The 23,847-nt window shown below is 36.6% G+C and overlaps 3 protein-coding genes across 8 annotated transcripts; 1 reads left to right on the top strand and 2 right to left on the bottom strand.

The window, feature by feature from the left end:
• Positions 1 to 1,133: 1,133 nt before the first annotated feature.
• Positions 1,134 to 11,816, bottom strand: LOC306887965 (kinesin-like protein KIF23). Of its 6 annotated transcripts, XM_079446027.1 has the most exons (24): positions 11,718 to 11,808; positions 11,192 to 11,258; positions 10,989 to 11,117; positions 9,742 to 9,847; positions 9,520 to 9,656; positions 9,322 to 9,434; positions 9,067 to 9,234; positions 8,688 to 8,732; positions 8,297 to 8,409; positions 8,085 to 8,206; positions 6,913 to 7,015; positions 6,750 to 6,829; positions 6,551 to 6,670; positions 6,299 to 6,458; positions 5,996 to 6,157; positions 5,745 to 5,911; positions 5,096 to 5,269; positions 4,791 to 4,973; positions 4,257 to 4,556; positions 3,544 to 3,777; positions 3,372 to 3,460; positions 3,203 to 3,278; positions 1,750 to 1,820; positions 1,135 to 1,654 (listed from the first exon to the last, which is right to left on the bottom strand). In XM_079446027.1, exons 1-24 carry the CDS (start codon positions 11,729 to 11,731, stop codon positions 1,639 to 1,641), a joined length of 2,949 nt encoding a protein of 982 aa, XP_079302153.1. In that variant the 5' UTR covers positions 11,732 to 11,808; the 3' UTR covers positions 1,135 to 1,638. The 6 variants fall into 6 exon arrangements, 5 of the variants coding, with proteins under 5 accessions (XP_079302156.1, XP_079302157.1, XP_079302153.1 ...); XM_079446030.1 differs by lacking the exon at positions 4,257 to 4,556 and having other exon boundaries at positions 1,134 to 1,654; XM_079446029.1 differs by lacking the exon at positions 8,688 to 8,732 and having other exon boundaries at positions 11,724 to 11,816.
• A 1,793-nt stretch (positions 11,817 to 13,609) lies between these two features.
• Positions 13,610 to 17,581, bottom strand: paqr5a (progestin and adipoQ receptor family member Va). Its single transcript, XM_079373426.1, has 9 exons — positions 17,442 to 17,581; positions 16,074 to 16,301; positions 15,768 to 15,895; positions 15,174 to 15,376; positions 14,932 to 15,058; positions 14,762 to 14,806; positions 14,588 to 14,684; positions 14,326 to 14,470; positions 13,610 to 14,190 (listed from the first exon to the last, which is right to left on the bottom strand). The coding sequence occupies exons 2-9, from the start codon at positions 16,125 to 16,127 to the stop codon at positions 13,955 to 13,957; spliced, it is 1,035 nt and encodes a 344-aa protein (XP_079229552.1). The 5' UTR covers positions 16,128 to 16,301; positions 17,442 to 17,581; the 3' UTR covers positions 13,610 to 13,954.
• Positions 17,582 to 21,692: 4,111 nt separating this feature from the next.
• On the top strand, positions 21,693 to 22,871 carry LOC306888102 (uncharacterized protein). The gene is made up of 2 exons (XM_079446247.1): positions 21,693 to 22,667; positions 22,743 to 22,871. Exons 1-2 carry the CDS (start codon positions 21,806 to 21,808, stop codon positions 22,769 to 22,771), a joined length of 891 nt encoding a protein of 296 aa, XP_079302373.1. The 5' UTR covers positions 21,693 to 21,805; the 3' UTR covers positions 22,772 to 22,871.
• Positions 22,872 to 23,847: the final 976 nt, after the last annotated feature.

Here is a 23,847-nt window from a genome sequence, read left to right as displayed (position 1 = left end):
TAACTCCTTCATACCATCATAAAGACGAGCATACGTGTTTGTGCTCATACCATATGTGGGAGATGTATGAACATTTTCAGATTATATGAAGGTAATCATTATTTTGATCCAATATCTTTGAGACTGTATTGAATCTTTCATCAAAAACAGAAGCATGACACCTTCCAAAAACAAAGAGCTCAACTCAAAAATTCAAACAAAGAAAACATTCTATTGTTTTCTCTCTTTTTAGTGTCAAAGGGGTGAAAACGGCCAAATCAAGCGTTTCGATACGGCTAAGTTTTGGGATGTATTTTAGTCATACTCGAAGCGTGATTTCAGTAACACACTGTCTGGCACATTTCCATCAGGTCTGTGTGAATTGAAGATTTTAATGCATTTCAGTAAAGCCAAGTTAAATTGTAATTATTAAATAATGCATCAAATCTAATTAAATTATCCACTTTAATCGTAATTATTTTAGACTGAATTTTATAATAATGACAGATGTTGTCACTCATTAAGGCAGAGGCGACTAAAGGATATTTTGTGAGAATTACAAGCTAATAACACTAATGTATTTAATAAAATATTCACCATTGACATTCATAAGTAATTTTAATATTTTCTTGCACTTACATGGGATTCTGTAGGTCAGAGTAAAGTTGACTTTTCAATAGGTTTCCATATAAGTGTTCTCAACTACCGGCTGTGGACTAAACAGCTTACATTTCGTAAGCTCTTACAACAATTTGTGTACTAATAGTCAAGCTAATTTCTTGGCCTGTATTTTATGCATGATTCACACTTTTTAATTAGTGCGAAATATCTCAAGAAATTAAGTCACACCTTTAACATAATCTGACAATTACAGCTTCATGACAAAACACTCCATTGTGACATCTTCCTTCATTTTTCACTGTTTAAGTCTAATACTCCATCTTAAAGTATCCACTGTCTACATGAAACAATACGACCTATGGCCATTTTGGTGTAAGAATTAAAACACCTGACCGCTATAGTTTAAGCACTGCTGCCATCTACTGCTTCCTTACAGAACCATACCAAGTGCTTGGAGAACTACACCATTACAAATGAACCAAAGGAAAAATTAAAGACATAATGAGCAAAATAACCCACTATATGAACCAGACAAGTATATCAAATGCTGTTTATTAACAGTTTCGTCTGCAGCAATGCCAAACAAGTGAAACTACATGGAAAGAGTGCTGTTCCAAGGTGCTGCATACTAAAGTCATGAAAATGACATTTACTAAAGGAATTTTAAAGAAACACCAGCAAACGCTTCAATTGTCCTAACTGTCCAAATGCATGAGAGTATACACACACATATACATATATATAAAAAAAAAAACACCTAATGTGCTTGAGACAGTTAGAAAACAACATTTGTAACACTTTTTGAAACCCACCCAGACCCACACTTGCACCAAATGTGAATTTTACATGGCAACACCCAGGTAGAAAATGCAGTACAAAAACAGCTTTGGTGAACATGTGTAGTATTCTATAAAAAGAGTTCTTCCATAAAAGCATTTAAAAATAGTTAAATATTATAAAGTGAATTTGCTATTGCACACAGTGATAAGAGGCTTCGAGAGGAAAGGACTCTGCTGTGATGCCAATAACAGAGCAGTCTCAAGGCTTTCTGCGTCTACAAAACAAAATTGAGGCAATTAAAAAAAAAAAAAAAGGTTTTCACCAGTATGACTAGAAACAAGTGAAACTGTATGCAAATAAACAGCTTACTTTGGATATCCGTGATGCTGGTATCCAGGTCCCAAGTTTGAGCCAGCTCTCATCTCCACACCCACAGAGCACTAGAGAATAAAGACAAGAGACAGGTTAAGAAACATTTTCCTATATTCATGTCACGTTTGGTCTCGTTCTGTCTCGCGTATCTTGTCAGTGTCTGCGCTTGATTGGCCATTTGTTGTGAAAAAACAAGAAGTGTGTTCAGCTCAATTAAATTAGTATTTTGTTAGATGGGTATAAAAAAAAAAGCTTAGTTTACCGCGCAGCAGCGGTCGCGGCAGTTGTCGTGTGAAGGCCTCCTCGAGTGAAGACCGAGTGTAAAGACCATCGACTCTACCGGGCTAGCACACCGGCAAAAGATAATTATCGCTTTTTATTTCTCCTCTTTTCTACTACTTGTTTCACTTCTGTTTCTGTTTTAATAACCATTTCTTACTATGTGCAAGTAAGTTGTTTTTAGCATGTGTGTTTGCCAGTGTTATTTCTTAGGATTACTGATAAACTATACTGTCGTGATTTGTATTTATCCATTTTAATTTTAGTTAAATAATGTCTGAACTTATGTCTGTATAGTTCTTTTAAGTTTAAGTTTTATTTAATTTGAGTTATTTTAATACTTCAACAAACTAAATGGAAATGAAATATATAAAATGCATGTATGCATGTGTGTGTGTGTGTGGTTGTACATATATATAGTTGTTTTTTGGCTTAGTGTTATGTTAGAATCATTTTTATACTCGTACCTTTTGTTCTTTAATAATCTTGAATTGTTTTTAGCTTTATTTTTTTCTTCATTTAAATGTTAAGTTTTGAAATTGTTGTATGCATGTCATTTTTATTTAATTTCTTTATTTTTAAAATGTGCATAGGTAGTATTTAGAACGTTTTAGCTTCGTTTTTAGTTGTTTTAATACTACAGTTGATTGCTTCTGTTGTCCTCATTTGTAAGTCGCTTTGGATAAAAGCGTCTGCTAAATGACTAAATAATATTTAAAATGTATAAACATATGCACACAACCCCATTCAAAAGTTTGGGGTCAGCAAGTTTGCAGGGGTTTTTTTTAATAGAAATTATTCCACGAGAATGAATTAAACTGATCAAAAGTGACAGTAAAAACATTCAATGTAACAAATTTAATTTCAAATGCTGTTCATTTTGAACTGCTCAAAGAATTAAAAGGATTCTCACAAAAATTAAGAGCACAACTACTTTCAATATTTGTTTTTTTTTTTACAATACAATAACTTCTAAAGGATCGTGTGACACTGAAAACTGGAGAAATAGCTTTTGAAAATTTTGCATTGCAATCACAGGAATAAATTACATTTTAAAATATATTAAAACAAAAATGTTAAATTGCAATACTGTTTCACAATATCACTGTTTCAATGAATTTGATGAGAGCCAGTTTTTAATATACCAAAAAAAAATTCATTGTTATTTTACCCTCGTCTCCACATCAGTCCAGTCTCCTTCCATAGGCTCACCATTTGGGCCAGTCTCTGATGATCGTCTCTTACGGCTACAGTCAAAAAGCCCAACAATACAGAGAATTTAATTTGAGACTGAGAAATTATACATGCTGCCAAGTTTGAATTGCATCAGAGGTCATTACCTGGCAGCAACAGGGTTTTCTTGCTTGAGTGTTTCGATATCTGTGAACTGAACAGCCTGTCCTCCACCTCTAGTTTTGAACACTTCACCCTGATAAAAACCAAAAGACTTTAGTTTGAGCTGACTACCAAAACCAGTCAGATTGAGCAAGACCACTAGAAAAAGGAAGCTACCTTGATTAGTTTGGTCTGAATCTCTCCATCTGACGCTACCTCCTGGTGCGTCAGAACGTACTTGTCACACTTGGACAGAGCTTTCTCATTGGGAGCGTTCACTTTGATGGCATTGGGGATGTTTGGCTGCAGAACTGTATCCAGGTCCACGTTAGTGGTGGGTTTATGATCAACCCACCTCTCCCCACCTGCGGAGTGCGAGCGTCTGTGTAGAGGCCGAACCGGCAGCCCAGTCTATTCAATTAAAACAAGCACAGTAAGACAAACAGAAATGGTCCTTAAGCAGTCTGAAGCGTTAGTGTGTTAATCAATCTCTACAGAAGCACAAACTAAACGTAGCAAGCGGTTAAGAGAAAAGAAAAAAAGCTGAAGATACGTTCCCATTCAAACAAGCCCTAAAAGATAAATATGCTTTTCAGTATGCAGATATTAAAGCTGTAAATGTTGACATTATTCAATTGCTTTTCATATTTTAGTTAAATTATGCGCGGGAGTAACAGATGACAAGAAGATGAACTCAAATTTATTGTCTAAAAGTGCAAAACAAAGCCATTACATGGTTAAAATAACCAGCACATAATACCTTATTTTACATGTATATCTTCTGGGTAATAATTAGTGCAGCTGAGAAACAGATCAAAAGGTCTACAATGAGTCTATATTAGTGTCTTGTTGAAGCTCTACCTACAACTACAGCAAGATACTCCACTGACCCAGTGACCCGGTTCCTCTAGGTCTACCTCTGATGGCTGGACAGGCACCTCTCTGGCCCAACACCTGCCTCTTCTCCTGCTAAGACTGTAGGGAAGGCCCTGAGCTCTCTTCCTACCGTGTGGAGGCGACTGGCTACCCTGCCTGCGAGACTGCGGGACACCCTGCTCCCACTCGGAGATACAGGAGGCCACAGACACATTGCCTGGTCTGGGGAAGTGAGGATCTGGCCTGACCGTCTGAGAGAATTTATAAATGGGCTCCAGGGAGGAGAGGGATGACTGAGAGCCATTGTAGGGAGACTGCAAGCGACATGATTAGTACACACATGGTTTGCATGCAACACACACCAGTACATTAAAAACAGCATTTATGGCATTAAAAACAGGTGGAAATCGATAAAAAAGTGCACAGGGTAATTATACACACACACTGCATAGCAGACCATGCATGGACATATAGAGGAGGTTTGTGGATTAGGTTAGGCATAAATCTCAGGGGCAGGCGGTCTAGAAACGCATGTCAGTTAAACGTACAGGAACAGGCGACGGTGAAGCGGATCTCTTGGCAGGCACTTTGTCCTTTTCTCTGGAGGGCCGCTGTGGCTGTCGGTTCTCTGTCTTTCCCTCAGTCACAATGGCTTTGAGCTGTTTGAGTTTCTCATCCTTCACCCACAGCTTATTCTGCATTTCCAGCTGCTTGGCATTTACCCGCCTCTCCTGTAGAGAACAAACAAAAGCTGCATGTATCACACGCCACTAACAAATTAAACTACCAAAAAAAAAAAACAAAAAAAAAAAATTTAAATCCTTTCACATATGGTTTATGGGAAGACACTCACACACTCCTTCTCCCACTTAAGCTTGGCGTCCGTGACAACGCCTTGCATGCGTGCTTCCACGCGTCTCTTTTCAGACATTTCCCTTTGCAGCCTCTGTTCTCTGCTCTCCAGTTCCTGCTGTAGAGATCGCTTGTCCTCTTCATAGATGTTGGTAGTTTTCTGTAAAATGTCAATCTGTAACAGAAACATTTTGCAGATGCATTAGAAGCAAATGTTTTAATCTTTAAAGAGACTTATGCTCATCAAGGCTACATTTGACAAAATACAAAAAAGTAATAAAAGAAATAACTTAAAATTTTCTAACGTAAAGAAATCTAATGCAAGTAATGTTTTCTAATGTAAGAAATATCATTCAAAATCTGCCCGAAATTTATATACTGATCTGGTGCTTAAACATTTTTACTATCAAGATTTTTGGGGTAACTGTCATTTGTTTTTCAAATTTACTTAAAAGAATATTATAACATTACACGTAATGTCACTGTGTCTTAATGTCACATGTCACTTTTGATCAATTTAATATATCCTTGCTAAATACAAGTATTAATTTCTTATAAAAAAAAAAAATAATAAATAAATAAAAAACACCTTTTGAAAATTATTGTACTTTTTTATTTTTTTTATGCTGACTCAGTGATTGTGCAAATACCTTGTATTCCAGCATCTTGGATTTCTTTTCCAGACGATCAATCTCATTCTTCTGGTTTTGAACCATTTTGTCCTTTTCACCAAGCTTGCCACGTTGCTCTTGGATGAAGTTCTCCTTGGAGAGCAGGTTGCTGTCCTGCTGTTGAAGCACAGACTTCAGCATGTTGGCTGAAACAGAATCATGGCCAGAAATTTGAAAAAACATTGCACTTGAAGACATTTAAACGGCTCTATATAAGGTGATAATTTTACCAGTTTTATTGTACTCCTCAATCATCATCTGTCGAATCTTGTGCCTCTTCTCCAGGGCCTCAATGAGTCTGGGCAGTGTAACATCATCGTTAGGGCCAGAGATCTCACAGGGAGGAAGTGGAGGGAAGGACTGAAGCAGCTGGTTTAATACTGTTGGAGACTCTGTAACAGAACACATCACAATTGACATAACCAAAAAATAAAAAATAAAAAAAAAACAACTAACGGTATGAGACTTTAGTATGGAATCAAAGAAACTGCACATTTTTTGAGAATGTAACAAGTTCACACACACAAAAATACCTCCATCTACAGAACCACCACGTTCCTCCAGCCTACGGGTAAGCTCCTCTTTGAAGGCCTGGTTTCTCTGTCGGCGACCAGCAGTGAAGCCACAGATGGGCCTGTCAACGGGCCGGGCCACTTCAACCTCCTGAGTCATCTCAGCAAAGCGCATCACCAGCTACACATAGGTGAGAAAACCAAATGTCACAGTGCAAGTAGAATAAATCTGAAGAGGAAGAATCCATCTTTTGACTTGTTAATATTGCTTACCAAAGTCTCCTCATAGTCATCAGCTTTTGGATTTACACACACAACCATCCTCACTTTGCCTTCCCCATCAAAGTAGTTCTTGAACAGATGGGTCACTTTGGAGTCTCTGTATGGAACCATCTGAGGACAGAAGTCAAGAGTGCCGTTGATGTTTCCAACCTTTATAACCAATCATATGGTCAGTTAATGCATCACATACCTTGTTTGTGCCACACATCTGATTCTCCCTTAGAACTTCAATACATGTGCGCAGAGTCATTAAAGACTGATTGATGTTGCCTGTGAGAGAAAGAAATCCATATGGTCTTCATAAATCATAACCCTGAAGGTAATAAAAGTAGTTCTTTGTGCTGCTGTCTGACCTGCTTCACGGAGACGGCTGCCCTCTGCTCGGGTTCTGCTAGTGCGTTCACTGCCAGCCAGATCCACCAGACACAACTGGCTCACATTCACCTGATTCTTATCCTGAAAGAGGGAACAAAACATTAAGTGTTTGGTCAGTGGTTCCACTGTCACAATTCAGAGCACATCATCTCAAAATGCATGGCCAAAATGTCACATTTTAAGGTGTAGTTCTTACATAAATGAAAATTGCCATCAATTACTCAGTTGCATTGTTCCAAACTCATAAGATTTTAATTAGTTTTTTTAACACAAATTAAGATTTTTAAATTAAACTTTAGATTTCTGTCCCTCCATTCCAACAAAACTTTGACGAGTTCACGACAAGTTCAACAAAAAGTTTGTAAAAGACATTGCAAAAGAAATCCATATTAATCAAGCAGTTTAATTCAAGTTTTCAAAGTGGCACTTCATATGAAAGATTTAATTTAAGCAATTCACATGTGAGACCCTGGACCACAAAACCAGTCATATGGGTCATTTTTCCAAAACCCAAGACTGGTTTTGTGGTCCAGGGCTACATATGAGCATTAATCAATACACAAAGCACATCAAATATGGCAAAGGGAAGCCAATTTTTTTGCATCGCACAAACAGGTTTCAGCTTCTGTAAGATACTGTTGAAACGTCAGTTTCGGTGGAATGGACTTTAAGTGGAGAGACAGAAACATTCCGGTTTCATTAAAAATATCTTCTTTTAAGCTTCGAGTCCTCTGGGTTTGGAACAAGGGTGACTAAATGATCATTTTAATCTTTGGGTGAGGTTTTTCTTTAGCATCTCATGATTAATTTAAAACACTTTAAAATTAATCAAACACATGATTCATCCAAATGCTTTATCTGACTTACCATTTACAAACTGAAATTATCCATAAACTGTAGGCCCTCAAGGACAGACTCTCTTATTATGGTGTATAAATTTAAGGCGAAATTTCTGAATAATTCTCACTAGGGGGTGCCAAACCCCTACAAACAAATAAAATAAGATTTAAAAAAAAAAAAAAAAAAAAGTGACAAGACCAGAAGCAGGAACACTGCATGTGTCTTCTTTTAGCATTATTATTAAAAATAATACATTTTATTTAAACATTTACAAAAAAAAAAAAGTGAAGGCATTAGAATTAGCTCTGACCTGAAGCACATTGTCTCCATCTGCATCCAGAGGTGCTTGTGCCAATTTAACAACGAACACACTGTGAGAGCGGCTGGACTCACGGTTCAATTGCGTGTTTGCAATCCTGCGCTTCTTCTGACCTGTGTTCAGAATACAAGAGATCTCATACAACATCTGTTTGCCAACTACAAACAAACCCCCTAATAAAGTGAACATCTGCATAAGCTTACCTCTCCAAAAGACTTCAAAAGCTTCCTCTGTTGACTTGACCTCAACCTCAGTGCACCCAGCCACATACATGTTGTGATTTTGATCTTCACGCAGTATTTTAGATTGGGGAGGTCTGAAATGTGAAACGCAGTATGAAAACATTTCTGTATCTACAGAGTAGGGAAAACAAGTTGTTCAGCCACGTTTCAACGAAGCTCAATCTCAGGATGGGCGCCTACCAGCAAGTAAAACAAAAGCACAAGACAGACAGCCAAGACAAAAGCGGACACAGACACCCTAGAAGCACTTGAAAGCATAAGACAGGATGCGCAGTACAGCTACACAAAGGAAGGAATCTCATTATCAAAAGGCTGCAAGTCCATCTATGAATGGATTTCACTGGCCACATACATGAACTCAGTGTTGTTTCTCAGAGGTGTGCCTGCACCATTCCACCTAATGAAAACACAAAATACATTTATCTATAAGCTAAGTGCCACGATATTACTAGAAAAAAAGTGAATGGGACTAAACCCAAATTAAAAATGCAAATTAAACTAGTAAAATTTCAATTGAGAAAACATTTAAGCAAAAAAAATAAAAATTATTGGTTACCCACAAATTGGTACTGCTGATACAACCAATTAAAGTAGATCAGATTTTACATAGACTAATGCTCAAAAGTTTAGGGTCGATAAAATGTTTAGAAAATTATTTTTGAAAGAAGGCTCTTATGCTGACAAAGGCTGGATTTATTGGATCAAAAACACAGTAAACTTAGCCAACTTACTTGGGTTTTATTGGGTCAAAGGGAGTCTCTTCCAAAAGATCATAGATGTAGTTGTTGTAAATCTCAATGTAAGAGACAAAGACACTGTAGCTGCTGTATTCATCCACTCCATCTGCCTGACAAGCCTCCTCTGGGCTGATCATGTCAGCAAACTCAGGGTCAATTCGCCTACAAAACAAGAACAGCATATAAAAACTCACTATAATTAATTTAAAACCAATTAGGCACTTTGTAACATTAATTACTTGAATTAACCTTGTTGTTGGGGTCTTCGGTACAGTTGTCTGGCTGTCTCGCTTCTGTCGGTCCAAGAGCGCATCTACCTGATTCTGCACCTCCATGCCATTTTTATCGTCAGGCTTGAAAACCTGATGTGGGAGAAATCAAGATAGCTCAAAAGGTGGAAAATTAAGTTTCCATAACGGAATAAATGAACTTGATGAATTTGCTTACATATCTCTTGGCCTGGTAGGGGCCGATGCTGTTGAAGATCATGTCGAGTGAACGCGGAAGCAGCCCACCTTGACCAGGTGAGCCAGTCATTGTATAAGTTTTACCACTGCCAGTGACACCATAGGTGAACAACAGACCTAGTTTAAAAAGAAAACTGCAGTCAGTCAGAGGGTTTAAATAATCATCATCATAATCAACAAGCGTACAGAAAAATATATTTACCATTTTTACAGTGAATGAGGTCTTCTACTAGAGGTTTGGCAACATCTTCAAATAATTCCCTCTGTGTCGTTTTAATTCCGAACACTTTTTTGAAGGAATATTGTGTCTAAAAGACAAATTATTATAGTTCATTTCAGTACTCAAACAAAGCCTAATTCCAACTATTTTTGGGTGTGTTTCCCAAAAGCCTCATTAGCTAACTATGGTCGTTAGTTCCATTGAACTCTATTGGTAACGACGGAATTCTGACAATAGTTGCTTTTGGGAAATGCACCCCTGCACGTTTTATGATAGTAAATTTTAGGCTTTAGGACAAAATAAATAATTTAAGGAATAAATTAAAGGAATCATAATACATCAATATGTAAACAAACATCTAGGGAGCACACAATGAGTTGTATTAGAAATACTTCAGAGTATAAAAACACAACCAACAGACCTTTAATACTTCAACTCATTTACAAGAAAAAAGGCTTAAGGATTAAATACATCTGTTCCCAACCACTACAATATGGAAATAACAATAACTTTTACTGTACCTGCCAAAAAAAAAAAAAAAGGATGTTCTTCCTCAGTATTTTTGTCTTGTTTTCCAGTACAAATGTTTAAAGATTTCATTAAAAATATCTTAATTTATGTTCTGAAGATAAACGAAGGTCTTACGGGTTTGGAACGACATAGGGTGAGTAATTTTGGGTGAACTAACCCTTTAAATTCTCTCCATGTTCAATTTCTCAGAAAACAAGGCTTCATATCTTTATTTTGCATTTCACTTAAATGCATCTTGATTTAAGGTTATTTGGATATTTGTAATGAAAAACAAGACAAAAACACTGAGAAAGATAATATATTTTCAGCAGTGCATGTAAATTAATGCCACAATTTTATGAATTTAAGATTTTCTGTTCCAAGACCTATTTATTAACACCAAGACGCACAAACCCTGCATAAGAACGGTTTTGCTTTCATGGTCTAGAACTTGACATTTCCCTTCAGCACAAAATGATACAACAGTTTTGCATATTGGATAAAGCAGTTAATTGAAAAGTTAAGACTCAAAAGAGCAAACACGGCATTCTGACCACCCAACTAATACTCTTAAACATTCATTGCATAGAAGAGTGCAACAACAACACAAATTCACTTTTGTGTTGCACAGAAGAAACAGGATTGGAGAGGCATGACAAAGAAGAAAGTCTTGTTTTAAAGAATCCTAACTGGCAAAATGAGAGCAGAAAGGCACTCACCTCTTTGAATTCACCATTTCTGTTGGCTTTGAGCCCATCAGGGGCATGTAACTGTATGGTGGTGTTGCTTATAACCTCAATACAGCATTCCTCATCCTCTGCACCCAATGGCCGCACGCGACAATACACCTGCAAAACACATCTCAAATTAATATACTGGTCAGGATTTTCATTATCCTAATGTTAACAAAGTTACAACATACTCCAACAGGGTCCTTCTGGTTGTTTGAAGGCTTTTTTGGAAGATGGCGGCGGGGGGTCTTGCCCTTCCTGTTACAAAAGCAAAAAGATAAATAAAATAAAAAAAATAAAAAAACTCCATACAACACATATAGAACGTTATATGTTCAAGTTAAACGAGTATGCTTATGGTTGAAAGAGAATTATAACCATCTAAGTTATTATGTTTTAGTAGTTACTATAGGAAAATACTATGGGCTTATTATATTTGAATTGAAACACATTTAGTAAACCAAGTGCACGTTTTAATAATAATAACGTTAATAGGGAAAACAAGTGATTAAACTACTGATATAAACATAAAACTTAAGAAATAATGCAAGATTATGAACGAATTAAGCCGAAAGTACAAACAATGATCGTTAAACAAACGCGACGGGCGGAGAGTAAGTTCACAAATCACTTTCATATGAAAACAAACTCGATTTAAAAAAGGACGTTTAATAACTCGATATATGAACAGTACAAAACAGGGAATAAAATACTTACGCTTGCCTAATCATGTTGAGATGTTTTAGTTTAGTTCCACGACGCCGTTGCCTTCTTGTCCGTATACAAACTCCGATGTTCAAACGGTCCCTCCACTGCGTCAGAGACTAATTTTTCAAATGTGACCAATCAGCGAGCTCATCCACGCCTTAGATGACCGGATGTCCCGCCCTAAGCTCCGCCTGATTTGCTGTTGACAATTTCCGGTTGTATCCAACTTTTCTGCTTTAATAAGATCAACAATAGATTATGGTAGTTTGGTATATTGTTCAGCAGAAATGTATTTGAGGGAGAAAGTAGATATTATACAATCTCAGGCATTAAGAATTTGTTGTGGTGGATTTAGGACATCTCCAGTGGCATCTTTACAAGTAGAAATCGGGGAAAGAATGGTGTATCGTCTTTCAATTAAAGGTCATGGAGAAAAGCATCCAGTTAAAAAAGTCATGGAAAAATGTTGTAAGTATGAATATTCAAGGGTGGAAATGCAGTTGATGTAAATCCAACGATAGTATTATCTACTGTCCCAACATGGTTATATATGACACCAGTAGTTGCCCTTCAGTTGAAAAACAAAAATATATGTCAAAGGAGTTGGCAGTGAGACAATATTTGGACATGGAGTATAATAAATAATGTTTAAAAATATAAACAGATGGATCAAAAGATCCAGAGTCTAATCGAATAGCATCAGCTGTTGTTATTCCAGAGTTAAATTATACAATAAGTAAAAGGATTTTAGATAGTTTATACAGCAGAGATGACTGCAGTTATGTTCGCAGTTCAGTGGGTAGAGAACTTAAATCATAAAAATGTGGTAATATGTTCAGATTCAGTGTTAAGTATTATGTAGTGAATTCCCGCGTCTCACCAGAAGATGGCGCCCGCAGCGCAATCATCCATTCATTCATTTTAGAAGCGCTCGTCCACAGCGTAATACTACACGGCACAAAATAATTGTACATTGACTATTAGGGTTTATATATAATTTCCGTGACAGAGTTCAAGATAAATCCTGCAATCTTACTATTGGAGCTGCCCGTACCAAATGATTATTAAACAGCAAGCAAACTATGCAAAAGCGGCAGTGCTTCCGGTGCACTCAGTGTCCGAGTTCACTCACTCGTTTTCATTCACTCCTTCAAGTGAGCTGTATGAGTGGACTAATGTAGGGAGTAGTGAATGAGGGTATAGGGGGCGATTTCGGATATAGCCGTTGTTTTTGAAAGAGATTATTTCTACGCCTTCTGTTATTTGTTTACTAGAACAATATCTTTAATAATGTAAATTGGACTCAAGTTTGGTCATTATCTCAAAAATTCCTCCTTACAAATAAGGTTAAGGATATCTAATATAAATTAATTCATAGTTTATCCTACAAAAGAATTTCTACAAAAATTTTAAATTGATGTCGATGCTCTTTTTGTGAATGTTCAACTGAAACAATTTATCATTTGTTTTGGTCTATTAAAATTGCATTGTAACATTCTATGGAAGTGTAAATATATCTATAATACATATTTGTCTGTAAACTGATGCTTATGTACCCTCACTCCTCTTTTTCTTCTCTGTTTCCTCGTTCCTTCTTGTTGATGCATGTGAAATGCTCTTTGTTATACAGTGGGATATGGCATTACATGCTATTGTTGACAAAGCATTATAAAAAAAAAAACTAATGTCTAGTTTTGTCTAATGGTTAATATGTAAAAGTACTCATATAATATAATAGTATATAGCATATATTGTATTAACGGTTAATATATAAATGTAATAGAAAAAATAGTATTCTACATTATAATATAATCTACGTTATATTCTATAAAAATATATAAAAGCTATCAAATAGTTTTCATTGCGTACTTTTATTTAGTAAAAATAAAACTTTACATATTAACAAGATTTATTTATTAAGAAAGATAAAGATTGTACACATAAGGTTTTACAGTTTTCAGAAAGACTGATTATAAAAAGGCACTTGTAAAAACAATGATAATATAGTTTGATTCATGCGTTTCAAAAAGTTGGAAATGTGCTTTGAAATTGTGCAAATGTTAAGCATGTGATTAGAAGTAGAGAAAACAAATGACACTCATTACAAAAACATGAATCAAACATACAAAATAATCAAATTATACAGTCTTATACTCTTCCAATTTACATAAAATCTTCATGAAATTGTTGGCATTTTAAGGGAAACTAACTTAGCTGCCCTGAGTAACCTTATCAAATGTCACAATTCAAATTATTTTGTCCTTTACACCTCTAGTGGAGAAAAGTGCCAGACTGAAGACATATACAATACAAAGGCTGCTGACCACACTAAAGAATGCAGCTCCCACAGTGTCTGAAAGGGTGACTGGTGGCAAATGAGCATGAAGCCACAGCTTTCGTGCAGCCATGTCAAGTTCAATGGCAGTAATCTGGAAATACGTGCCAATAACAGCGAACACGTGGAAGAGCTGATGACTGTGACCTGTGAAGGATGCATAAATGAACCACAGTTTAGAATTAATAGACTTTACTGAACTTTAAAAGCATCCCCCTGGCGCCATATGTTCTGAATTCATGATTCTTAGTTTAAAGAGAATGCAGGGATCTGTAACTGTACCTATGTAGTCAAAACTGCCAGGAGCCAAGCGTTCAGGCAGGTGTGTGGCAAAAAGAAAGCCAGTGAGGACAGCCAATGACGTGTGCTGATAGTGAACAGTATTGGCTTCATTAACAGTGCAACCCTCACCAGCGCACACAAAGATCTATAAATGAAGGCAGAAAGTACTTTAAATGAATTAACTTTGCTCAGTTTCACATTCAATACAAACACAGCCAAAACAATGAGTTAAATTTTTGGCAAAATAACCTAAAACACTCACTCTATAAAAGAGAGGGATGTTGTCAAACAGATATGGATAGACAAAGGCGATTATCCGTAGACATTTACTGAGTTTCTGATCTAATTTTCCAGAACAACTAAAAGAGAATACAGTTAATTTACTGAAAATGTAAAAATATTTTATGTCAAGATTACTATGCAAAAGAGACATTACCTTTTAATGCTGTGATAATTATACTGAAAAAATGGTAAACCAAGTCTAAAAACAAAGCAATACAAGTGTTTAGTCTTTCAATTGTTTTTCTATTAATACCACTCAGGTCAAAATCCACAAAGCAGGTTAGAAATATTACCAACTTTTGATTTATGGATTACTTATCTTACCTTGAGTAGCAGGCCAGTGCAGTGGAGATAACAGAATTGACAACAGCCATAGGAACATAGTATTTGTGAAATGTGCTATTGACCCATTTATCTGGAAATGAGTAAGAAGAGTAGGTGATGGCAGAACCTGTGGTCGATAAAATACACAAATAAACTAAAAGTTAGGATAATTCAGTCACAGAAACATTACATAAGTATATAAATATATTTTACTCATTAGTTCCGTTATATTCTCTACATACCAAGGCTGTAGAAGCTGAGTGCTCCATAATCAAAGAAGAAGCAGATGTGCCTGGCCCTCTCTGACATGGTACTGAAGGTATGAGCACAGCTGGAAGCGAGTGGGTACACACAGCATGACAAAAGGAACACCAGCAAGGGCCAGGTGAAAGGATCATGCCAGTCATCCTGCACTAGTACTACTGTCAGTTTCCATAAGAAAAACCTTGCAAAAAAAAACATTACATTCTAAAAATGCAAGCATGCATCAAAGCTGCAGTGTAACAGAGGCATCAATGCGCTTGCAATAAAAAGTATTTCATATTTTTAACATTTGTTTTCAGCACCCTATAAATAGTATAAATGAATGTGGCAACAATTAAGTTGACGTTCAAAAGGCTCTATATGACATTGACATTTTCTCCAATGTCTAATGTTTTACTGTACATTGAGTAATCTGGAGTTCAGGCTTCAATGCAAAGAGTTTTAAAATTATTTAACGTGGTATTAATTAAATTAGTCTTGTATGAAGCTTAACTAATATTCTCAAATTTGTCTTCATTTTAACATTAGCTAATGTAAATGCATCAAAAGATGAATGCTGAAAAATAATTTACCATGAAGGCAGAAAATGAGTCCAAATATTGAGGGTTTCATTTGTTAGCTGGAAAAGACTAAGCACACAGTCTTTGGCAGAGCTGCATGGGTGGCGATACCCGGAAATGATGCCATCCTCATGGAAGACCTACAATGAAACAAATATTTATTTGAAAATCGTATTTATCAAGTTAATGTATCTGCTTTAATAGTTCATGACTGACATGATAAGAAAACAATCAGTATACAACACATTCAACAGTGCAAAACAATGACATTTATTGCAAATTAACATCAGCAATTAAAAAACAGAAAAACAAACTTACTTTTGGAACTTGGTTGATGGTGAACACTTGAGGTAGCTTGATGAGATTGAGCATACTAGTGGAGGGTCCAGCAATCACAAGGTGGAGAGACCATCAGCCATCTACACAATTTCTTGATTTCCTGTGATTGCTTTGGACTTTTTCTCTTTAGTGTTCTTCTTTATTGTAATATCTCACAGTCCAGTCACCAACTCAGGATATTTCTATAAAACCCCTCCCTAAGTGCGCCTATGGGAGTTAACAAATTCAATATGATGTTTTAAATCTTAAACATAATGCTGTTCATGTGGAAAAACACATGAAAACCAATTAAAATGTAAGAATGTGTTGCTGTTTAACAAAAAAACTGGAGATAAAGAAACTAAATGTCTACAACAGCCTTTCACAAAGCTGTTATGAGCAGCAGTGCAATAGACAGTCTTATCTAACCCTAGTTATAAACCTTGTGGCTGCAATTTTACCTGCCTGAATACACATTTAATAATTAAACCCTATTATTCTCATATTTATTCTGACTGAAGAACGGCTAGCTGAAAATCAACATCTCTACCTCAAGTTCACAAGTGTTAGTAGAATATTAGCTGGGGGGGGGGCACATATATCTTTACCAGTTGGATATACAGTAACTTGACACTTTTATTGTTAGTTAGTAAAACCTTCAATAGATTAATCATTGTCCAACAGACAATATAGGGATGTGTTAAAACCTAAAAATAACTGGTGTATATGTAATATATGTATTACATAGAATAATATAAATACACCTCATATTGGGTTCTAATTGTTGTTATGTGCAAAAAGCACAAAAATACTTCAATTGAGAAGATAAGTAAATGTAACTCATAACTTGCACTGGGCAATATCATTAAATAGTGAACAATAAGGTACATTTTGTTGCCTTTGGCGACTGCAGTGAACTAGAACACACTGAACTTGATACAAAAAGTTAAAGCATACAGGTTCATGTGTGGAGGAACATTTTTAACTAGTGAACCCAACCAAATGAGTAAATTTACACAGTGATTGTTTTTAGCATACGCATTTCAAATACTGATTGTAATTATTGGTTTGATTAGTGTACAGAAAAAATGTGGGAACGCTTCTAGACCATCACACACCAAAGCACAAAAACTGTTTCAAGTGACGCTCATCACTCATGATGGGGATCAAGTTCGCACTGAAAATGCCAGGCAAAATTCTTGAATTAATTATTTGTCCTACATAACAGTTGTGAAATTGACTGTAAATCAATGATATACCTCATAAAATACCTACTATTTATTAAATACCTCATATTTTATTTCTCAAAAGACAGACGCTTTTATTCATATAGCTATGCATCTCAAGTCTTTCTGTTGGTACACTTACCTTCAGATGTGCTTTCGACGTTTAGTGTGCGAACTGAATAAACAACATACAGTGAATGTTTGATTTGTTCCGTCCAGACAATGAGCAGAGAGTGGGAGGAAAAACATGCCTTTCTTTGTTTTCGTTGTCAGCTGTAGGTCTCTGGGCTTCTGTGATTGGCCAGCACACTCTCATAAACGCGCGCGCGTAACTTAACACTACGGATGCAATATATTTTCGGCCACGCGTAGATTTCATGGCGCTGTTTCGCATTTTCCGTGGCGGGGAATTTAAGCAGCCACTCCAGCCAGTGTCATCTGTCAATCATTCGCAGTGAGTGGAGGAGGGGAGACCAGTTTCACGATCGAATTAGGTTATTTGTTTACCGAATTGTTGTACAAAACAAAACAAGTTTGCTGACAAGTATTTACTGTCTTAACTAACGTTACCTTGGCACAAGTTTTACCTCAGGTGACGCTGTTTTTACCTCATAGGTCGAGATCAACGCAATTAAGTTGTCAAACCGAGAAGGTAAGTTTAAAGCAGTATTTACTTAACGCTACTTTATACTTTAGCTTACTTTAGCAATATTAACTTACTGTGTTGTATATACATTATCATATAAATTATATTACCATATACATGTTCTCATGTAACGTTAATGGTATTGTTGATTGTGTTGAATGGTTTGTGATGTTAGGGAACATTAAACCAAACTCATCGTTGAATACACTGTTATTTTTTATAATTTTATAGTTTCACTTTCTTTCTAAGAGTGAATGTTTCATCATTGATCTCTTACTATGTTACTTAAAAATATTTAGAAAATGTTAACATTGCAATATGATACTCGTAAAGTATTTAACATTTATTACACACATATATTACATTTAAAAAATGTAAATACATTTAATGGTATAATTTAAAATGTGTGAGTATAAAACAACATTTTTAATTAAACTTGTTTTTATATATACTTTTTCATATTAAATCTTTTTATATACGTACTCACACATATATTAAGTGAATTAAATAACACAAATTTATTAAACACTACTTTAATTTTCAAGTCTTTTATGCTCTAAGGCTGCATTTATTCAGCCAAAAAACCGTAATAATATGAAATATTATGGCAATTTAAATAACTATTTTATATATAACTGTTGTCTGATTTCATTATATTAAGTATTTTCATGTGGCCATGATTTCAGTACAGCATCATGAAGAAAACTGTTTTTTTCCCCGGGAGAGTCAAGGTGTCTTTCAGGAAAGGCCCATCAGGCCATTTACCGGGACCCATCAGAAGAGGTAAAAAGAATGAAAGACAACCCTTCACTGAAGGACAAGTCAGCACCTCAAAGTGAAGATCTGGTCAGGATGAATGCCTGTTCTGTTGTCTTACAGAGAGGAGGGGATGTCCCTGACAAGCAAGAGGTGTTGGGAGAATATATTCTTCAATTCGGCAAGTACAAGGGCAAGTCTTTCAGGTGGTTGTTAGAGAACGATGTCGGCTATGCTTTGTACCTGTCCAATAAGGTTGAGGAAGAAGAACAGGCTGGGCAGTTCAACCCAGAGGGTCCTTGCAAGGACAGCCTCATTTCCTTTCTTGAATACGCAAGAAGCTTTAAGGAAATTGAGGATCTTAAACGGTATCTTAAAAGGCCAGATCCATCGCCAGTTTTGATAGAGGATGACAATACTGTTGGATTTGGAACAAGAGCACAAGACACTTGGAGGAAAATTTGGGATACCGGGGCAGACGGATATGCTTACTTTATAATGAAGCAGAAGTGTGTTCCAGGCAGCAAAATGTACAATTTGCAGAAGTATCTTTTAAAACAGCAGCAAAAACAGCTGACGAAAAACACTCCTCCGTTGACCTCACCATCAGCTTCTACTGCAAGACCATCTGTTCCTTCCAGTACTGCCTTTGATAAGCCTGGTAAGTTAATCAAATTCACGCAAATTTGCTTATATTGATTTTTAAAGCCTACTGATGCATTGAGTTTGTTTTATAGTGATGGAGGAGGATGAAGAACTGGAGGGTGATGCTGAGTCTTTCTCCAGCAAAATATCTCACACAGCTGAGTAAGTGAATCAAGAATCATGTCGTGTGTTATACAGAGCCATGTCAAGTTAAGCATGTTTATGACGCATAAAATTGCACATACTGGAGCAAAACTATTCAAATTATAACGCTTCATTTTCAGGATCATCTGCAGTCACAGGATCCACAGTCTTATCTACAACAGGTTACTTTCCACATCAGATTTGGAGGCTTATTCTGTTACATACAGGCTTATCCTCCATTTCCGAATTTAATTATCTTATTTGTTGTTTTGGCAGTGTTCTTGCCTGTTCTAAAAAGCATGTTCTTTTGTTCTAACTACTGTTAAGGGTTGAACATAAGAGTGGTGAGGGTGAGTGCACTTCATGAATTGTATGCATGGTATTTAAACTGGTTTTATATGTTGTTAAAAGTGAATGTTTGCTTACAGACTTTTAAACATTTATTAGAATTTGCATTACTAGAATAAATAGAATGATAGAATAAACAATGTAGTCAAGACAATTAAATACAAATCGTGTACATTCAGTGTTTTAATGCTTTTATTTTCCTCCCTGTGCTGTTCCATGCAGGTCTGCCGCAGCCTCCATCTACATCAGTTCCTGTGTGTAGGCCTTCTTCACGGGGTGAAGGCTCTGTACCACCTCCAGCAGCACAATCAACACCTGCTCTGACTGAAGCCCCTGTTCCCAGCTACTTGACCATAAAAGGTAAAGACCGTTAAATACACATCATGTGCAATCAGTGTTTTACACACACACACACACATATATATATATATATATATATATATATATATAAAATGTATACATTTCCTTTACTTTGTGTTCCATGCAGTTCTGCCGACATCACATGCAGTCTCTAGTTCTCCCAGTCTCAGTCCCAGAATGCCTTCTTCACAGACTGATGGCTCTGTACCACCTCCTGCAGCACAATCAGCACCTACAGCTCCTGCATCAATGCCGTCTGCACAGACAGATGTACCTGTTCCTAGCTACTTGTAAGATATTAGCCGCTGGAACTGCTCTCTTCATCAAATAATTTGGATGAAGACAGAGATGGAGTCCATGGGGCTCTGGCCAGGATCACACCCAGTAAGACACCTCATGAATATGGTCTCCTTGTGGCGCTATCCACCTCAGCCTGAGCTTATAGAGACAAACACGGGCCTTCCGTCACCCAAGTACTTCCAGCTCCATCCCTTTTTTATTTGGAAACCTGAGCACAGTATAATGGAAAGGCTTAGGAACAATTACATCCTGCCTTGTCTCTACGGCTGTCAAAATCCTAATGTTGTGTCCTCTGGTGTGGGAAGACCCCGAGTGATCCTTGGTACTACCGGGCAATATTATATCCTTGCTTCCCGTCTGTGTTGTAAGGCATGCAAAAGATACTGGTTCGATGATAAACCTCTGGCTGGACATGCTACCACTACGATTCAGAAACGTCTTGCCTTCCTCAACCATAAAAAGGCAATTTGTAAAACGGTGATGGATCAACTGAGGCGCTCTGGAAAATCCCCTAATGACATGGCCAACCAGCTGTCTGAGGTGCTTCACCTTAAATATGAAAGAACCCATCTGGCCTACCTTCTCAGTGTGCAGAACGTCAGGGATGCTGAAGCAGGGTTGTATGGTCAGAAAATCATCACTGGGGCACTGAGGAAGGATGACACACCTGCACTGTTTGGGGGTTACGAAGACACTGATGTGTGGCATGGGGTGTCTGTCTCTGCACACTATTTAGTAGAGTGCCTTCTTCACGAATATCAGCGGCAGGAAGCAGCTCTCACTCAGCACCTACAAGGCACTTTTGGACAGGTGTTTAGGTCAGATCACACATGCAAAGTTGCTAGAAAAGTGACCCTCTCATCTGGCACAATGTCATCCTATGCTGTGATGAACGAGAACTGGATGATTCTGTCCTGGGTGATGCTGCAGAGTGAAAGTGAGCAATCCCTGGAGTCATTGTACTGTGGGCTGGCCAATCGCTACAGTTCTGCTGGTATTCCCAAGGCCAAGTACCAGTGGGTGGACAGGTATGAATCATCACATCTAATCACACATTACATCAAGTGGTGTTAGCAAAGGTTATGAATACATTAAAAAAAAAAATTCTTTCCCCTTTATGTACTTAGGGACTGTTGTGCCACTTTCAGAGTGATGGACCCAGGACCATATGAGCACCAGCAGTGGGAAGCCTGGAGGACCACTGAAGCTATTGTGGCAGAGGTTACATCAGGAAACCTCAAAAATTTACATGCCGCTTGCCGGAAGTTCAACGAGGACATAGTTGTGAAACTGGACTTGTTTCACGTATGCGGCGGTTCACCAGGGAGTGTGTTTCGGAGCACCATCCTCTGTATAGCTCCTTCTGCCAGTTCCTCTCTTCTGCCTTCTCTGTAGTTGATCAGAGTGACCTGGATAAACTGAAGAACGCATACAGATTCTGTGGTATCGAGCCTGCTAATCCCACCAAGCAACACATCAGAGAGCACTGCAGGACAAAAGTGCCACATCCCAGAGAGCTGGTCCAAAGAGTGGAAGAAGTGCTTCACCATTTCTATCTGGCAAAGGATCCCAAAAACATCTTGCTTTTTAAACCTTCAATGTTAAAAATGTGGTGGATTCAGCGTATCCACATCCTTAGAGGCTGCCTGAGTGACCCTGAGGTGGAAGAAGGAATCCTCTACAGACACGGTGGAACCCTACAGCTGAATCATGTCAAGGGTGATGGAGCTGCTGTGCCCATTTGGATCCCTGTCAGAGGCACTTCACAGCAGGAGGGGTTTCATTTCCACCAGGCTCAGTGGGTAACGTGCAATCGCGTCTCTCCTGAGTTGTTCCAGGCACAGGGTATGACTGGTGTGGCACACTGGAATTATCAGCAGCTGGTGGACCTGAAACAGCCTGGGGTTGTCTTACCTGGAGTGTTTGACCCCGTTTTGATGATGGAGTTAAACAGGGCATCTATAAGAGTGACAGGGCAACCCAAATATCCAGCCTTGCACATCTCCAGCAGGGACACAGGAGAGAGGTTTGGCCTGCAGTATGTGGAGCCAGGCTGTCGACCTGTGCCTCTTGACTTTGACAAACACAAAAGCAGGAAGACAGACCTAGGAGATGTGGCGATGCAAGAAGAGTCGTCGTCTGACGTTCCATTCTCATTTCCATTCTCAGGTAAGCCTTTAAACTTTTGATAAAATACTTTTATAATTCTCACTCGCATATTACACTCATTTTGCTCAATTTCAGGAATGCTTAGAGGATACCTCTTCCTCTGAGACCCCTCTTGCTGCAGAACCAGAGACCACCCAACAGACTGTCATTTTTTACCAGTTTTCCAAAACACTATTTGAGGCCTGGGCATGTCATTTTCCAAAGACATTCCTTGCACAAGGTTATGTGTGTATATATATATATATATATATATATATATATATATATATATATATATATATATATATATATATATATATATATATATATATATATATATATATATATATATATATATAGTTGCACTTTTAAAATATATTTTTTTTTTCATTTATTTCAAAAGTATTTTATTTTATTGTATTGCATTGTATTTTAGTGTTTTTTTTATTTGATTGACTTGCATTGTTTATTGTGCTCAGTTTTGTAAACACTGTATGTTAATAACTGTTACTGTTAAACTATGTACATAATTACTTAATTTTAAAATACATATTTTTCTTTTTTCCCCTGTGTAATCCACAATTTTAGTTTCTATTATTATCATTATTGTTGTTATTTAATCTATAATTTAAAATTATTTTATTTATTTCTATTTGTTCATTAAAATACCAAAAAGTAATATAGTTTATTGTATTGCATTGTATTTTAGTTTTTTATTGACTTTATTTTATCTTGCTTCAGTTTAAACACTATATGTTAATAACTGTTACTATTAAACTCTGTACATAATGTTTTTTATTTAATTTTTTTTTTTTACCTGTGTTCTCCACTTTAGATTTTATTATTATTACTGTGGTTTAATCTGTAATTTTAATTATTTAATTTATTTCCATTGTTCATTACAAATAATACCAAAAGTATTATATTTTATTGTATTGCATTGTATTTTAGTTTTTAATTTTTTTTATTGACTTGCATTATTTTATCTTTTGGTTAGTACTGTACTGTAGTAATGGCCTTTTTCAGTTTTATATAATATGTATATTATCGAACTATAAATAAAAATTTGAAACTGTTTATTGGTTATATTTCACATGGGTTTTCTGTACATAGTTATACAAATATAATGTCTCTTTAAAAATAGAGGTCTAAAACATTATTCACATTCAAATATGTTCTCTATTAAAGATAACTATACCCT

Source organism: Barbus barbus (genome assembly GCF_936440315.1).
Source record: "Barbus barbus genome assembly, chromosome: 22".
NCBI classification, from domain to species: domain Eukaryota; kingdom Metazoa; phylum Chordata; class Actinopteri; order Cypriniformes; family Cyprinidae; genus Barbus; species Barbus barbus.
The sequence above is the reverse complement of the archived record's forward strand: the minus strand, read 5'-3'. Positions and strand labels throughout refer to the sequence as shown.

Coding starts and splice junctions, on each gene's coding strand:
- LOC306888102 (XM_079446247.1), top strand. CDS start 21,806: ATGCGGCGGTTCACCAGGGAGTGTGTTTCGGAGCACCATCCTCTGTAT. Junction 22,668..22,742: donor ATTCTCATTTCCATTCTCAG/GTAAGCCTTTAA, acceptor GCTCAATTTCAG/GAATGCTTAGAGGATACCTC.
- LOC306887965 (XM_079446027.1), bottom strand. Junction 9,657..9,741: donor CCTCATTCACTGTAAAAATG/GTAAATATATTT, acceptor TTTTTAAACTAG/GTCTGTTGTTCACCTATGGT. Junction 6,830..6,912: donor CAGCCGTCTCCGTGAAGCAG/GTCAGACAGCAG, acceptor TTTCTCTCACAG/GCAACATCAATCAGTCTTTA.
- paqr5a (XM_079373426.1), bottom strand. CDS start 16,127: ATGCTCAATCTCATCAAGCTACCTCAAGTGTTCACCATCAACCAAGTT. Junction 15,896..16,073: donor CCATCAACCAAGTTCCAAAA/GTAAGTTTGTTT, acceptor GTTTCATTGTAG/GTCTTCCATGAGGATGGCAT. Junction 14,471..14,587: donor ACATCCCTCTCTTTTATAGA/GTGAGTGTTTTA, acceptor CTTCATTTATAG/ATCTTTGTGTGCGCTGGTGA.